Source organism: Alnus glutinosa, chromosome 4 (genome assembly GCF_958979055.1).
Source record: "Alnus glutinosa chromosome 4, dhAlnGlut1.1, whole genome shotgun sequence".
Taxonomy (NCBI): domain Eukaryota; kingdom Viridiplantae; phylum Streptophyta; class Magnoliopsida; order Fagales; family Betulaceae; genus Alnus; species Alnus glutinosa.
Window position 1 is genome coordinate 9,721,358 of NC_084889.1, and position 16,634 is coordinate 9,737,991.

Genomic DNA, 16,634 nt, shown 5'->3' on the forward strand with positions numbered 1-16,634 from the left:
TTGAAAGGTTATTAGGTAAGTCGTTTTTTTTTTTTTACAATTCTAACAATTTTATCTTTTCAAATTAACTATTAGATGTCTTTTTTTTTACATGTAGATTCAACATATCGAATGATTGATTTAAAAATAAATAAATTTGTTGAAATTATATAGAAATTGTAAATGAATTATATTTTTATCAAATGGCATGGATCAAGCAAGAATTAAATGCAATTATATTTCAGTACATGGGCCTCACGAATTCGTCTCTTTATGATAAGCAGTGGAGGCATGGAATATGAAACTTACAAGAAAAATGATTTTCTTTTTCTTGTAAAGAGCATTCTTAGCAGCTTCCCTTTTCTTTCCATTCATTTTCCTTAAATGTAGGGAATAAAACTACTTTTTACTTCCCTATCAAAAAATACCCCACAGCAGCTTCCCTTCATTTTTCTCTATATCATTAAAATATTATTTTGTTACTTTTACTTTAATTAAAAGTAAGAAAAGAAAGAGATAAAGTAAAAGAGAGATTATATTTTTAAAATAAACAATTGAATGGGAGGTGAACAGTGCTTCCCAATGCATTGGGAAGCACTGTTTACTTCCTAGGGAACAGATAATTGTAGGGAAGCTGCTGTGGAATGGTTTTTTTGACTTTCTTAAAATTTATCCTAAAATTTAGGGAACAGATCCCTTGTAGGGAAGCTGCCAGTAATGCTCTAAAAAAAGACCCTACGACAATAGTAGTAGCGGAACTAGGTAAGGCTTTGGTCCACCAAAATTTTAAAGTTAGTCCTAAATTTTATGCTTTTTATTTAATATCCCCTCCAAAATTATTAAATGCCCCCCCCCCCCCCCCCCCCCCAAATTTTAAAATTGCCACTTTTTTTTTTTTTTTTCACAATTATGTCCCCACACACTTTAATGTCTAGTTCTGCCCCATACCCACGTCACAGAAAGGAAGAAAGGAGGAGGCCAGTGATTGGGTTCAAGACTAGTTTTGTTATTTTCAATTATCCGTGGCTAATTGTCTAGTTGGGGCTAAGGGTGAACTCTGATATTTTTATTATGTATTCTTTAAGACTATTTTATTTATTGTTCATAAATTAATCGAATGTTAGGAATAAATTTAATTTGAGATAATTTCATGTAACAAATTTATTTTGATTCATTATGATTTTTGTTTATATCAAATACTTATTTTGTTTGATTTGTTATGATTCGAAAATATATTGAATGCTTAATTTATTGTAACATATTATTGAAATCAAATTCTCAACCAACTCATGTTCAATATATTTTATATTTCTTTAGTTCCTAATTGTTTTATCTTCCTATTAGGATAATTGATTCTTTACCCGGTTGTTAATAGAATGTTAAGTGGATCCTTGAACCCCTAGTACTTTTTCTTGTTAATTTTCCTTAGCTCTATTTTACGTAATTTAGTTTTGTTAATTTAATCACTCCATCGCTCTAATTTATAATGGAAAATAAATTCAATTTACTTTTCTGCACAATAATATGAATTTTAATTTAGTGTCTACTATTTCTTGTGGATCGACCTCGTACTTACTGAAAATTTTATTACTTGTGATTGCTTGCACTCTTTTTGGCGCAGCACCAATCACATAAGAACACCAAAATTTAAGTGGTTCGACTTAATAAGCTTACGTCCATGGGTGGAGATGATCAAGAGAAAATTTTCTGATAAAAGATAAAGGCATAACACCGCTCAAATCTCTTAATTCCAATACACTCAAATCTAACTCTCACACAAAATATACTTACATAAGAAAAATTAAAAAGAAAAAAAAAAAAGAAAAAACTCAAACAAAATATAATTAAAGACAAATAAGAACTTATCTTTATTCTCTAAGTCCCGTGCGGCACAACAAACAGTGTGAGAATACAAAGTGAGACAATTGTTCTTGTTGTTCTATATACTCAAATTGACCGAACAGTTCTCCTTGTAAAAGTGGTTCGGTCAAAAGCTTATTCAAGAAGCTAAAGAAGAGACAAAATATGGCTAAAAATTAACCACAAAAAAAAAAAAACGAACAAACAAAGAATGGGGGACACCATGACTTGAGGATTATAAGTCACTACACGACAAATCTTCGCATTTACTTGAATTTCATCAAGTTTACAATGATATCTAACATCAATGTGCTTGGTCATCTCATGATACACTTGATTTTTGGTTAAGAGTATTGCACATTAACTATTACAAAACACAATAGTTTCATCCTGCTACAAATCCATATCAATAACCAAACCTCTCAGCCAAATACACGGCTGTCATAATTACTTCTAGACAAACAGCTGTCAAATTAATTGTAGTTACGAGATTTATCCTTCGCGCGCGTGTATATATATATATATATATATAAAATGATTCTTTTACAACCCTTTGACACAACTTCCACACAATCAAGACACATCGGTAGGACTCATACATGGTGAAACCCACATGTATGGATTCCACCGATATATCTTGGTTGTGTAGAACTGCTTTTATATGTTGTTATATTCAATATTTTGGAATGGGAAAGTTTGTGTGAAGGGGGTCTAACTGGTTAAAGACATGGAACGGCTTAAACGAATGCACACACAAAGTGTTCGATGAAAGGCCTCACCAATTGACAATTTCAGAGAGGCTGTATTGTATTTATAATTTCAGTGTTTTACATCAGTTTGTATTGTACAGTAAGTAGAAAACAATCTTTATAGAATATACATTCAAAGAGAATTCTATAATTGTGCAAATTCTGTTTCTCGGTCTCTTCTGTTTCTCCAACCTGAGTTGGTCTTTATCTTCATCTGCAGTAGTTACAGTTTGTTATGGATTGCTCTGTTCAGGCTCCTTTGTTGCGTTAACCTCTACTACATAATTTGAGTTAAAAGAGTGGAGCTCTAATCTTCCATATGGTAAACTAGTAGGCTGCTACTGGTCACTCAAACAGGTGTTTGAGCATTTGGAGCACATGAAATGTCTTGTAACATGTATGATATAGTCTGCAATTTCTATTTTATTTAATTATCTTTATAACAACATAATATTGATTGGCAAAAGACACTGTAATATTACCAATCAACAATTATTCCTATCCATTCCCTGGACAGATTAACTGAAACCTTTAGAACCTTACAAGTACGTTAGTGATAGATTGGGCATGGACATCTGCAGGGTAGAGCTCTGCAACCTACTGCCACTGATGGGACAAACAGACGGCATCCATGAACTCCTCATCAGACTCAAGAGCGCTCATGAAGTCTGGCGGAAGGCACACCTCCAAATCTATGCTTCCTCCTCCTTCATATCCCGGGAACGATGACACTTTCCCGTCAAACTTGTTTGCATACCCACTGCGAAGTGCTATTGCTTTTCCCATCCCAAATTCATTACCATACATGTTGAATCTGGGCGAGCTCCCCATCATCACACTGTATCGATCAAAAAACCGAGCAAGTTGGTAAATAAAGGGAGACTGCTGCCAGGCGTCAAGCCATCCACGGACCGCCTTGTCAGTGTGGTTAACCACGGCCTGGTGCAGCTGCCATGCCGCCCACCCAAGACTCTGTTCAAGCAGTTCACCAGCTAGGGCTACTCCCGCCACCGCGTGAATTGAATTCCCAAAGTAGTCCTGAGAAAGGTGTGGATCCATTCTTGATCTGTTGTTGGTGGCCAGCTTGCAACCGGTTATCTGATCAAGTGGTAGACGACGTGCACGCGTTATGCACCTCCAGAGGAGTGCCGACAAGGACTGGAAGGAAGAGATCTTGTTGGTTTTGTACTCTTCATTTGCCTTCGCTTTGAGTTTTGCTATGGATTCGGATGAGAAGTGGAAGACTCTCTCTCTGAGCTCGGGTGCTTCAAATCTGCTGATGATCTCATCTTGGTGGGTGAAAGGGAGGTTGATGATTGGACCATAACCATCAGGAAACCATCGCTTGTGGATGGGCGGGCGCGCAATGGAGATATCATTTCCTTGTGCCTGAAAGATCTCAGACCACGAGTTAAAGAAATGCCAGTACGAAGTTCCATCAGCAATGCAATGGTTGATGGAACAACCTATAAAGATGCCATCTTCCAGCTCCGTAACTTGAATGGAAAGCAAAGGCATGGTATGCCCATCATAGTTGAGGGCCCTGTCATGGTCAAAAAATGATTGAACAACCGAAGGAACATCAATTGGTGAAAGGATGTCAGATATTGTCATGTCTAAAGCTGCATGGATGAATTTAGCTCCGGGGCTGTTATCGCAGTCAACGAAAATCAAGCACGAAGGTGGGTTTTCATTTTGTTGTGTCACAAGGCGGCCGGCAAGTGGGTAGAAATGGACAAGGGCGAGAGAGAGGGAGTTCTTAAGCCTGTCCAAGAGAGTATTGATGAAGCCTTCTTGGTCATCTGCTGCCGGAGGTTTGGTAAAGAGAAGGCCCTTCTGGATATAGTGCGCAGAGAGCATGGCAAGATCCCATGGTGTCAGGTAAAAGGGCCGTTTCGACTCTTCTACAGCATGCTGTGGTTTAACAAAGCACTCTGAGATGTGTCGAACTTTGGGAGGATTCGACATCAGATGGGAATTTTTTCAAGGAAGAAGGCTAACAGGCCAAGTGATTCTCTTCAATCCCTTCAATCACCGTATCTTTATATAAGCTGCTCTGGTTCATGCGGTTGATCAAAGATATGCAGCTGTTGACTTCATCTTGCATAGCACAATAGTCTCTGGTTGTTTTAGGATGCCCCACCGGTGCAGGTAAAGCCAGTATCCAATGAAAATATAATTATAATATTCATAATAGACAAACTAGACATAGGTTTTATTACCTCTCTAAATTTTATTTTTTTACTTTATAATTTTTTTTACCTAATATTTTTTTTTTTTTTTTTTTTTTTGTTGCTTTTTGGAATTTAGGGGGGAATATGGCCTCCGCTAGCCCCTCCTTAAATCCATCCCTGTATATATATATATTTTTTGACATGTCCACACAAATGGGAAGAGAGGATTCGAACTAATGACCTCCGCTTCATGAGGCGTGATCCCCAACCGATTGAGCTATTCCTTAAGGACACTCATATATTATTTAGATGAGTGATTAGTGCACAACAGTTAATTTCTAGAGACATGGGTGGAATCCATGTGGTAGGTCCCACCACATAAGTTCTATACAACACCCATCTCATGTCTCTAGGCTCTTGCACAACTATTGTGCAGGAGCCTTTTTCCGAGCAATGATTGGGGAGTTCCTAACCGGCCCCATTCTCCTTTTTTAATAAACAAATCAATTTTATTGAAAAAAAAAATAAAAATAAAAAAAAAATCACTTTTTGAATAAAATTATTTTATTTATTGAAAAGGAGGGAAGGGGCCTGCTAGGGTCCCCCAATCACTGCTCCCTTTTTCCTGTAACATATGGCCAAAAGTTTATAGCAACCATTATGGACGGGACTTATAGGCAGGAATAGTCAAATTAATGGGTTGGTAGGGGCGTTGGCATAGTCAAATCATAAGTTTTATCACGTATCATTTTAGAAGAAAACTCATATCTCTAATTTTATTAGCACATGCTGAGTATATAAACTACAAATTGTAAAAGAACGACTCGTCTGAATGGGTTGTAAGGTGGAAAAATTCGTCCATTATTCCAATGGTCATCTCTCTCTTTCCTCGTAGTTTAGCTTTTTTATTTGCTTAATATAGAGTTAAAAAGGGAAGAAGAAGAAGAAGAAATGCTATTATAGTCTATTGTTGTTTGAATTAATAAATTGTGACGATGGTTAATTTCTCGAAGGTGTGCCTTTTTCGAATTTAGGTCCTGCAATTGAAAATTGTAGGGCTTACAAATCACATGAATTTCAGGGATACAATTCTAATGATCTAAAATGAGTGCTCTAAATTTAGTTACGAAATTAATAAAATAAAATAATAAAAAAGGTTTATGGAAAGGGGCGGTTAAGGTGGTCCAACTAACATCTCACCTCAGAAGTTGTCAATCACTTCTCAAATGATGAAATGGTGGTTTATGATCATTTTTTAAGAGTGTTCGGTCCACTTCAATCATACTTTTAAGGTAACCGACCATTCTCTTAAAAGGTGAGAGAATGGTCGACCACACTCAAACCTTTTGATTCATGCCGGTCTCTTAAACTAAAAGCCGACGCTTTTTCTTATTCATAAGCATGGCATTAATTTACTCTTATTATGTTAAAAAAATGTTGCTTGTTAACCCATCTACCTCTCTGAATAGAAATCACTATTTTCCACCAAAATCTCTTCTCTCTTTATGAGGCAAAAGCGAGAGAAAGAGAGAGAAACTACAAAATTGAATATTTGAGTGAGGATCACATAAGAAACTACAAAATAAACAAAATCAAATCAAATCAAATAATAAAGAAGCAGAGAAAAAGTATATCCTAATTTAATGCTTGAAATTTTCATAACAATCGATACTTGAAGTTCCAAAAAGGTTCAGTAACATGATTGATTGGCAAAGAACAAATATCCACTGTTTGTTAAACTCTTTATTTTGTCTTTTCTTTTCCATTCTTAAAACAAAAACATACAAAACACTCTTCAAAAACAATTTTCACATTCATTTACATACCAAAAGACATTAACAAACACAAAAGTTGTATTTGGGTCGATCCGGTTGACCAGTTAACACGAACCTGACACAATTAACTAAACAGGTTAGAAGAATCATTTAGCTAATTGTGTCATAAATGGGTTGATGGGTCATAAACGTATCATAAATGATTTGACCTGTTTATAAACGTCTCATAAATAGGTCAACTCATTTATGACCCGAACCCGTCTAATCTAAACTCAAACCCTATAACTTTGTGTCGTGCTCGTGTCGAATTCGCAAATCGTGTCAAAAAATTGCCAACCCCTAGTCACTACTAGTGATTACTATTGCTGGAGAGAAGAGAAGAATTGAAGTAAATTTTCCACCAAGCAAACGTTTATATAATTGGCTACCTTACAAATATACATTTTCATTATGTCTGTGGTTTAAGTAAGAAGTGATGCTACACGTGATTGTTTCCCGTAATTGATGCTCTTATAAGAGCATTACTAGTGAAGTCGTCAAACAGACGAAATCACTAAAATCAAACGATTTTACTCAAAATCTCATCTCCAACGAGCTCGTCGCCTCTACAATAAAATTGATGATTGTCAAAAACCATCGTCTGATGAGACAAGGGCAAAATCGATCGTCTGTTATTTTGCATTTGTTTATTCTATTTTCACGGGAAAGGTCGTTGATGAGCAGAAGATCAACACCAAAAATATCACAAGGGAGACACACAATCGAAAATAACAGGGGAGACACAATTGAAAATATCACCAAAAGTCATCTCTCAACTCACCGGAAAACACCCACCGGAATTGCCACGATTTTCACCAGAAAAATGGGCTTTGAATGGTCACGGGTTGCAAAGCGATTTTGCCGAAAATCACTCTACAGGCCACCGATCGTCGTGCCTCCTGCTCCTCCAACTACAATCCATAGAACCCACCAAAAATCGGCGACTCTGGACCATCGGATCTTCTCCGATTCTATCTCCCAATCTCTCGGGTCTAATCTCTCCCGATGTGCTCTCTCCCTTGATCTTAATCTCTCTCTCTCGTTCACTATCTCAATGTCTATCGGTGTGGAGGGCGAAAAAGAAAGAGGAATCGGATTAGAGAAAGAAGAGAAAGGTATGAATTCTAGAACAGTCCGAAAAAAGTAGGTTGGTTAAAAAGTTAATAAAAAATAATATTTATTTTAAAGTAGAGAATATTTGAAAATTTTGATATTTAGAGCTTATGAAACCCAAGTAGCTAAAATAACAAGTGATATTTTTCGTCAAAATTTGAGTTCAATACAAGTGCTCTAAATGTAGCAAAAATTGCCTAAAATGAGAAGGTAGGAAGGGCAAAGAATAATAAGGCAACAATGGCTGAAATCCAAATCTTTCAAATTGAGTTTAGCAAAACCAAAACACAGCTACCGTAGCAAGATAAAAGAATCCTACATGATATAAAAACGGAGCATAGCTCTAATAAGCACCAAACTTCCAAGACCTAAAAAATTAAAATAGAAGTAGATTCAAAGTGTTCAAACCATCAAACCCTTCCAATCGACACACTCAAGAGACAAGATTGTCATTAAGAGACAGTGCAGCTAGCTGATCAGTAGGGCTGTTAGCATGCTGCTGTGCAACATTCCTCAGGACCTCCATGGCCTCTGCAACTTTTGCCTTCAAAGCCTCCGGTGACTCAAGCAGATGCAGAACCTCAGTCTGGTCCATCTCTAGAAGCATACCAGTAACCTTGGCCGCAGAGTCGTGCTCCAGCTGATCAACTAGAGGGTACAAAGCTTCACCCAGCATCTGCCCACCCATGAAAATGAGGATAAAAAACATCAGTAGGCTAGATCACAGAATTATAACATCCCACCAGACGAACTGCAACTAATACAAAAAAGAAACAAGGTCAGAACCCACCGTCCTCTGTTGTTCAGTTGTAGGAGCATTCGCAAGAGCTGTAGCCAAAGCCTGAATGGGCATAGGCTGTCCCAGTGCAGCATCTCGCATTGGCACACCACCAACATCGTAAGGAACTGAGAGCATGCCTCCAGCCACACCTGGCATTGGAACATCTGGCATGTTGCGACCTGGGGGAAAGCGATAGACTCGTCCCCTAGGAAGCATCTGGGTGATGAAACAGAATTATTTTCAATCAGACATGCACGATGTCAGACACAAATGTATAGTATGAAAAATCACATTTCAACTGACCTGCTGCTGCATCATTGGCAAAGGCTGTTGGGTTTGTTGCACAGGACCACCTCCACGGCGACCTCCTGGGCGCTGGCCCTGCTGGCCCTGCTGGACCATTGGAACAAAGAAATGGGGCATAGGAGCTCCTCCAGGCCTCATTCCAGGAACAAGTTGCTGTTGGTAACCAAATCCAGCCTACGAAATTACATTACAAATGTTGTTAAGAAAATCTTTGCCACCATTAAGAATAACCGACAGTAACACAATATATAGACAGAATATCAGTACAGAAATTACTAAAACTAACAGAACATTAATAAAAAGATTATTTCAGCTTCAAAGTAAAACTAAGTTCCTTATTAAACTCCTTAGATAATTTCAATTGAAACACATTTACCACAAATACCGTGGGACAGGATTTATATAACCGCTTTAGCCATCAAAAAATGTGCATCAGTAAACAAAGATCCTTGGTATTATTTTTTTCCCAAATCATGCTTAAGCATATGCAAAACCCCATATGCTCCAAAACCATTTAAAAATTCAGCCAGTTTGACTGCCATCACTTTTGTTAATGAATTGCATTACAGTTACAAGAGGGAAGCTCTGTAAACAAGCCTAGCTGGGCCCACTCAACTATTATTTCGATTAAGAAAAGTTTAAAAATTCAAAGAGATCAAAATCAAACGGCATCTTGATTAGTTTATATTTCAAGTGAGCTAAATCAAATCAATCTGGGTACACAGATCAAGTTAAATCTTAGACCACTAACAATCATATTGGATCAATGTCATGGCTTGCTTTAAAAATTGCATAACTTCAAAATTGAGATTAACAACCCTCGGCTTGCTTATGAACCAAACAACCACAAGCGGGATCTGTTTTCAAAACCAAAAACACACTTTCTCAAAACCATTACTAAACAATTCAAAACAAATAACACTTTTCAAAACACAAAACAAGAACTTTTACAAGGAATGTTTTGAGAAAATATGTGCTTAAATTTCAGCGTATGTAACTTATAACTTTTTTTTAAAATAAATAAAAAATAAAAATAGAAAAAGATTAGAGGCATACAGCCACCTCCAACAGAACAGAGGGATGGCTTTAGGACCACCGCTATCAGACAAGGGGGCATGCAGTCACCCCAACAGGGCAGAGGTAGCTACTCAGCCACCACAACAGGCTAGGGGTAGCCCCACAGCCACCCGAACTACATCGGGTGGCCGCGCAACCACCCCTCTTTTCCATTGAGCACACGGCCACTCTTTATTCTAATTTTTTATTTTTTTTAGATAAGTAAAGAGTCAGATCTACACCTGACTGTGTTTTCTCAAAATAAGCATGTTTAATATTTGTTTCTTTAAAAACACAACCAAACAATCTCCTGGTCCACTTTCTCAAATGTGAACCCCACAAAAAAACACTTCTTACCTTCATATCACATCAAAACACTTTGAAACCAAAACAAAAACACTTTTCAAAACAATGATTAACCATACCCAAAAGTAAAAGGCATATCTCAAATAGATTATTTGAAGCCCTTACACAATTAAACCATCTCCAAGCATTTATATCATAGCAAATAAACACTCCAAATGACCAAGTTGCATCAAAATTTATTAAAGAAAGAAAGAAAAAAAAAAAAAAAAAAAAAAAAAAAAAAAAAAGAAAAAGCAGCAACATCTGGAATAAAAAAATAGTGAAGATTTGAAAGAACAATGACAAAGAGAACATCCATTGATCCTTAAATACTATAAATCAAAAAAAAAAAAAAAAGTACAGAAGCTTCCAGCCTAATTTTTCCAAATTAGTTAGTGCACCACATTGACAAGTTTATCATTAAACTTAAATATACCTTAAACCAAAAAATCCTCCAACTAATATTGATTCAATTGTATTGAAAATTAATCATTTTTGGAATCTAAGATGCATCAACTTGCAAAGCCTAAATGATGCTAACAGGCTTTAACCTTTTTTCCAAGCAGAATACACAAAGATTAGTCGAGTAACAAAATGAAAATTACAAGAAAGCTTATATCCTCTATACCCAAAAAAAAAATGAACAAGACTACATAAAATCAAAGACTTGTAAAGGAATGGTGAAGGTCCAATACAACAATCACTGATGAACTAATAAATATATAACAGATTATCAAGTGTAGTTACTTGTGGTGGAAGTATAGCCGGAGGCGCTTGCCCATACAAAAATTGTTGACCAAGACCTGGAGCACCAGGAGGATAAATTGGCATACGTGGAGCAACAGAAGGTGCCATAGCAACTGGCCTCATTTGTGAAAACTGTGCCTGCATAATTTTCAGAACAAATCCATTTACTAAAAAAAAATTAAAAAAAAAAAGGGAAGAAAAATGCATAGGAGGAGCCATCCAGAGTCTAGTATTCAGAATAGTAAGGGTGTGGCAGGTATTGCATGAAATATTCATAAGCATTATGGGCTTTTGTCAGGTGCATCATGGATAAAGCCAAGACTCTGCTTGAGCTCTCTGGTTACTGGAAAGGGCTGGGCAGGATAAGTAAGAGGAGCCTAGCCTGCATGCACCACTACCATGCTTAATGTGATGTATATGGAATGACCATAACGTTAGAGATTCCAATTCTTAAGTTCAAGCTGCTTTTCCTGGGATTTTCTTCTATTCATCCTCTCCTCACCCAAATTTTGGCAACTCCATGCCATTTTTGGTGTTTTCAAATGTTAAACAATCTCTAGACAGTTGACCTTGATTTTGTACATTCATGGTCTTCTAATGCTTCCAGTCTACTAGGACTCTGGCCTCCTCCCCCTCTTTTCCACATTTTTTGGGCAATAAAATTTAACTTATCTCATGAGAGAGAGAGAGAGAGAGTACCATAAAAACAACATATCTAAACTACATGACCATTTACTTTTCATCTTCCTTTTCACCAATAAATAATGATAAATTAAAATTTAGTTGTTCCCTATTACAGAAATTAAAATAGATCTTACAATTAGAGACCTTAAACCAGCACAATCGCAGCTTTGAATCATTTCTTAATTTACTTTTCCTGTCATACTGCTCAATGTCTTGAAAAGGAAACAATAAATTCAAATTTCACAAACATCTTTGAAAACAAAGAATTAAAATGTAGGGATAGTACTTCATGGCCAGATAAACGAACCCCGACAAAATATAGAAACATTTTGCAACAATGCCATGTCATCCAACACAGGAAGTAAACAAGATGAAAATCAAACCATAATAGCAATGGATGAAGAAAAAGAAGTTTTAAGTTTTTTTTAAAAAAAAAAGTAATCGGATTATCATTAGAAGCATAAGGCTCTCCAGGTACATAAGAAATTTACAAGAAAAAACACCTAGCTAGCTAAGAGGAGAAAAAAGAAAAAAGAAACCATAATAACTTATCAAAAAAAAAGTTTAAAATTGATATAGTTCATATCCACCGTGAAATTACTGTGGTCATAAATCTTCCTAATATATAGATGCGGCAGTATACAAGATCAAAAACAAAATCAGATAACTACCTTTTTTGTTTGGGAACAGCATTAACTATAACAAACAAGAAGCAAAGCACATACGCCTACTATCACTTATTAGATAAAATTAAAAAAAGTATCAAAATTTGATTCTTATTCCAACCCATTCTTATTACAACTCCAATTTGACTTTTTACAACATTACAACAGAGACAGCAGCTTTGATTCTAAAGCACAAAAAGCTATTAGCACAGAAAGCAGCAATTTGATAGTCCATAAATAAGATAAAGCAGCAAAATTGCTCATCCAAGTTTCATTCAAGCATGCTCCTTATCGATCATACCTGCAACCGTGCCCTTCTCTCTTCTTTCCGCTGTGCTAGTGCAACATAGAGTGGTTTGCTGACAACCATCTTACCATTCATTGCATCAAGCTGTAAATAAACAATAGGATATCAGTTTCTGATTGCATATTTTAGACCAATAAAGAGACGTAATGTAGACTTACAGCTCGAGAAGCTTCTTCAGAGGTTGAGAAAGCAACAAATCCAGAACCTCTACTAATTCCACTGGGATCACGCATGACCTGCAAAGTCAGATCAATGATTTATAGCCACCCTGATAGGAGAAGCAATGCAATTAGGATTTCAGATTTGTTAAGAAACAAGAAACATATTTACAAACCTTGCATGAAGTGATTATACCAAACTCTGAGAATAATTCCTTTAGTTTCTCATCATTAATACTATCATCTAAATTTTTAACATATAAATTCATCCCTTGATACTTATCAACAGCTTCCTTCATTGTCTGCTCAAATCTTCCTTTCAGTTCAAGCTCTCTGTCTGATTTTTTCTGGGCTTTTCCTACATACCACTCCTTGTCATCAAATGCCTTTCCATTTAGCTCCTCAACAGCTTTGGCAGCATCATCTGCATTTTCAAAGTTGACAAAACCAAAACACTTTGATTTTCCATCCACATCCCTCATCACCACAGCACTGGTAATTATTCCATATTCCCCAAAAATTTTCTTCAAATCTTCATCTGTTGTTGCTTCTGATAGATTCTTCACAAAAACGTTATTAAATTTTGTCTTATTCAAAGCACTTTCTCTTTCCTGCTTGCGAATATGGTGTCCAACATACACTTGTTTGTCATTGATCAGCATGCCATTTAACTTGTCTATTGCATTCTGTGCGGATTCTTCATTGTCAAATTGAACAAAACCATAGCCTCTGGACTGCCCATTGGCATCAGTAGCTATCTTGCAAGAGAGAATATTTCCAAAAGAAGAAAATGTGTCGTGTAATGCTTTGTGGTCAATTGTCTTGTCCAGATTCTGCACGCATCATATTACATGAGAGAGAAAAAAAATAAAAGACAAAGCCAGCATTCAATCAAGGCATTATTGCCCAAAATAAAACCAAAAAAAAAAAAATAGCCTATACCATACTGTTATATGCAAGTTGTGGGATGAGGTGGGTTTTCAGAGTCCAACTCCTTGAGCAAAATGCAGCACAATGAACGAAAATACAAGGATAAAGCCTGACATCCCCACCAGGTGAAAATATGACATCGCCATATATACATGTGCGTGTGAGCATGCATGCCCGTTTGAGTGAATGAGAAGTTACAGCAACCCAAACCAGAAATGAACTATTATGCCAAACCAATTAGACTGTGGAACACCTAAAACCTGATCATAGCTAGAAACTGTTTTCCAGACTGGCGCACAAAATCTCCTAATTTGTAGGGGAAAGAAATCCCAACCATCCAAACAACCACCAATATATTCTACAGGTATGCCTACACTTGAAGAAATATGAGGACAAACGGGGTTGGGGGGAGGGCACAAATAGATCAGCTAAATACGAATACCTTGATGAATATATTTGCAGTCCCACTCTTGCGAGCACTGGGGTCCCGATGAGAATACATGATTCTGATGGACTTGTTGTTCAGCGGAGTGAAGTTCAGTAGGTTCAATGCCCTCGCCGCTGTACGTAAGAAGAAGCAATTAAAAGCAATAAAGCTTTAATCTAATACCAAACAAAACACAGAAGAAAACAAGCTTAAACGGCACTAAAAGCAATAAACAGGCCCAGATAATAACCATGAAGTAAAGCTTTAAAGCAAGTAATCGCATCCTCATGACTAAAATCAATAAAATTATGGGTAACACCGATTTGTAGCAACTTTCATCACACACTCCCATGAGTTGAAATTAACATTTACCAATTCGATATTAAATAAAACATCACATGACAAATAGCCGTAATATATGATACAAATATGACGCATCCTGGAAACACAATTTTCGTAACAACAAAACCTCGATGTATCTAATTCCTTCACTATATGCTACAAAAAGAAAAAGAGAGCCAAAGCAAAGACTGACCATCCTGAGGGTTGTTATAGTTGACGTAGCCGTAGCCGAGAGATCTCCTGGTGCTCATGTCCCTGCAAACCCTAACCGACACGACCTGACCGCCAGTCTGGCTGAACAGATCGTAGAGCTGCGAGTCAGTGACGTTCACGTCAAGATCTCCAACGTACAGCGACGTCGTCACGAACTGGTTCGCACCGGCGCCCGAGACGACACCGTTGGGCCCCGACACTGGAGTCTGATGCTGAACCTGAATCTGCGCCATTTCACCAAAAGAACAAAAACCACAAACCCTTCTAGATCCTTCTTTTCTCTCTCTTTTTTTTTTTCTAATTTTTTTTCTCTCCCTCCCCTCTTGTTATTCAAGCTTAACCCTAGAGAGAAAACACTAGACTCAAATTTCAAGAAACCCACGCCGATAAATTCTAAACCCTAGGGACCTGGGTGATATTCTGGAAAGTAAAATTTGGGGAATTTTTTTTGGTTTATGGAGGAGGATAGAAGAGGAGAGGGAAGGGTAAAATGGGGATAAACCGTCCGGATATCCGAACGGTGCCTGACGGAAGACGACGGAGGAAGTTAACTGAATTTTCTTTTTTTTTTTAGGGGGAGGGCAGAACAGAACTGCACCGCACTGGCTTGAATGTCAGCGGGTGGTTTATATAGCGGGGTCGCTGGGTTTGGGAAAGTGGAAACCCTAGTTTCAAATTTAGAGCGAATGTGGACCGTCCGATGCTTCTTGATTCACCCACCTGGCAGTTTGGCCTTTGGGTCTGCCGGCTAAACCCAAAACCGTTGATCGAGATCGTGCGTAACATTAGGATACGTGTGGACTCGTGGCGGGTTAGCGTAGCCTTTGACCACCATTTTTTTTTTTGTTTTTTTCTCTCTAAATACTCATAATAATTATATTTGATCCATTTTGCTCCTCCAGCAAAATAGTCAAAATAATAATTTATGCTACAACGGAAGGAAATTTTTTTACTGATTTTTCCTCCTTTTCCCACTTGGCCACTCCCTCAACGAGTCAACGGTGCATAGTTACATGGTAGCTTTCGGGGCACGCCCGTAAGCCATCATATTTTCTTCAAAAAAAAATTAAAATATTATTGAATTATTTGAAAATTAAAATTTTACTCTCTAAATTTTTTATTTTTCAGTTTTGACCCCCAATTTTTTTTAATTATTTTTCAATTTTACATTTTCAAATTCTAAATGCTAAATCCGTCCTTACTCCCTCTCCTTCAAAAACAACCCTTAGGCTTGTTGTCTAGAGTTCAATCACACTCACCAATGCCAGGCCCACCATCGGAGACTCCCAAAGGTCAAATCTTTACAACTAGACGCTACGTTAGAGTTGGCCGAGGTTCCACCGTGGGGCTATTTTGTGCATAGCAACCCACTATAGCATCAAGAGCATGGGTGGTCTCCCCACAAGGTCGCACCCCGCTCTAGCATTTTGTTCGACCGTGTCAATCATGGCTAGGATCCATGTGGTGCGGCAGCAGTCCACCGCACCAGAGGGCTACTCCAATGGGGCATATCAGGACAAGCACAAATCACACTAAAAATGGGCGAGCACAATGGGACTTGTATGACATTGATCGGAAATCGCTGCTGGAAGGGAGAAAATTTGAAGGCATAACAAGATGGGTGAGAAAATGGTAGGATTAAAAAAAAATTAACAATAAAATGTTGAAGAATAATATTTAAAGAAAGTAGAAAGTATAATAGATAATTTGTTGAAGTTTGTATTGAAAATATAATAAGTAAAATAGGAAAATGTGTATTTTAAGTAACTAAATTACTAATATTACTGAAAATGCTTTTGCATGGTAATAAAGGGAAAAATGAAAATCAGTAAGGGCCTTAATTACGCTAAAAAGGCTAGTCAATGCTCTTTAATTAATAATCAAATTATGGTACAATTATTTAGTTTCAAAAAATTAAAATCATTAAAAAATGATAATTTGCAAAACACACACACACATATATTCTTATATTGAAAATTTTCTC

The 16,634-nt window shown here is 37.0% G+C and overlaps 2 protein-coding genes across 2 annotated transcripts; both read right to left on the reverse strand.

The window, feature by feature from the left end:
* Window positions 1-2,993: 2,993 nt before the first annotated feature.
* Window positions 2,994-4,690, reverse strand: LOC133866019 (uncharacterized acetyltransferase At3g50280-like). Its single transcript, XM_062302582.1, has one exon. It carries the CDS (start codon window positions 4,554-4,556, stop codon window positions 3,186-3,188), a length of 1,371 nt encoding a protein of 456 aa, XP_062158566.1. The 5' UTR covers window positions 4,557-4,690; the 3' UTR covers window positions 2,994-3,185.
* A 3,240-nt stretch (window positions 4,691-7,930) lies between these two features.
* On the reverse strand, window positions 7,931-15,267 carry LOC133867160 (polyadenylate-binding protein 2-like). The gene is made up of 9 exons (XM_062303857.1): window positions 14,631-15,267; window positions 14,111-14,229; window positions 12,915-13,571; window positions 12,739-12,816; window positions 12,575-12,664; window positions 10,925-11,062; window positions 8,774-8,950; window positions 8,480-8,686; window positions 7,931-8,365 (listed from the first exon to the last, which is right to left on the reverse strand). The coding sequence occupies exons 1-9, from the start codon at window positions 14,881-14,883 to the stop codon at window positions 8,123-8,125; spliced, it is 1,962 nt and encodes a 653-aa protein (XP_062159841.1). The 5' UTR covers window positions 14,884-15,267; the 3' UTR covers window positions 7,931-8,122.
* Window positions 15,268-16,634: the final 1,367 nt, after the last annotated feature.

Bases quoted from the DNA above. Each gene is read 5' to 3' on its own strand.
- LOC133867160 (XM_062303857.1), bottom strand. From the start codon at position 14,883: ATGGCGCAGATTCAGGTTCAGCATCAGACTCCAGTGTCGGGGCCCAAC. The intron at 12,665-12,738 runs GTAAGTCTACAT...GTTTATTTACAG, and splicing joins CTGAAGAAGCTTCTCGAGCT to CTTGATGCAATGAATGGTAA. The intron at 8,687-8,773 runs GTCAGTTGAAAT...TTCATCACCCAG, and splicing joins TGCCAATGATGCAGCAGCAG to ATGCTTCCTAGGGGACGAGT.
- LOC133866019 (XM_062302582.1), bottom strand. From the start codon at position 4,556: ATGTCGAATCCTCCCAAAGTTCGACACATCTCAGAGTGCTTTGTTAAA.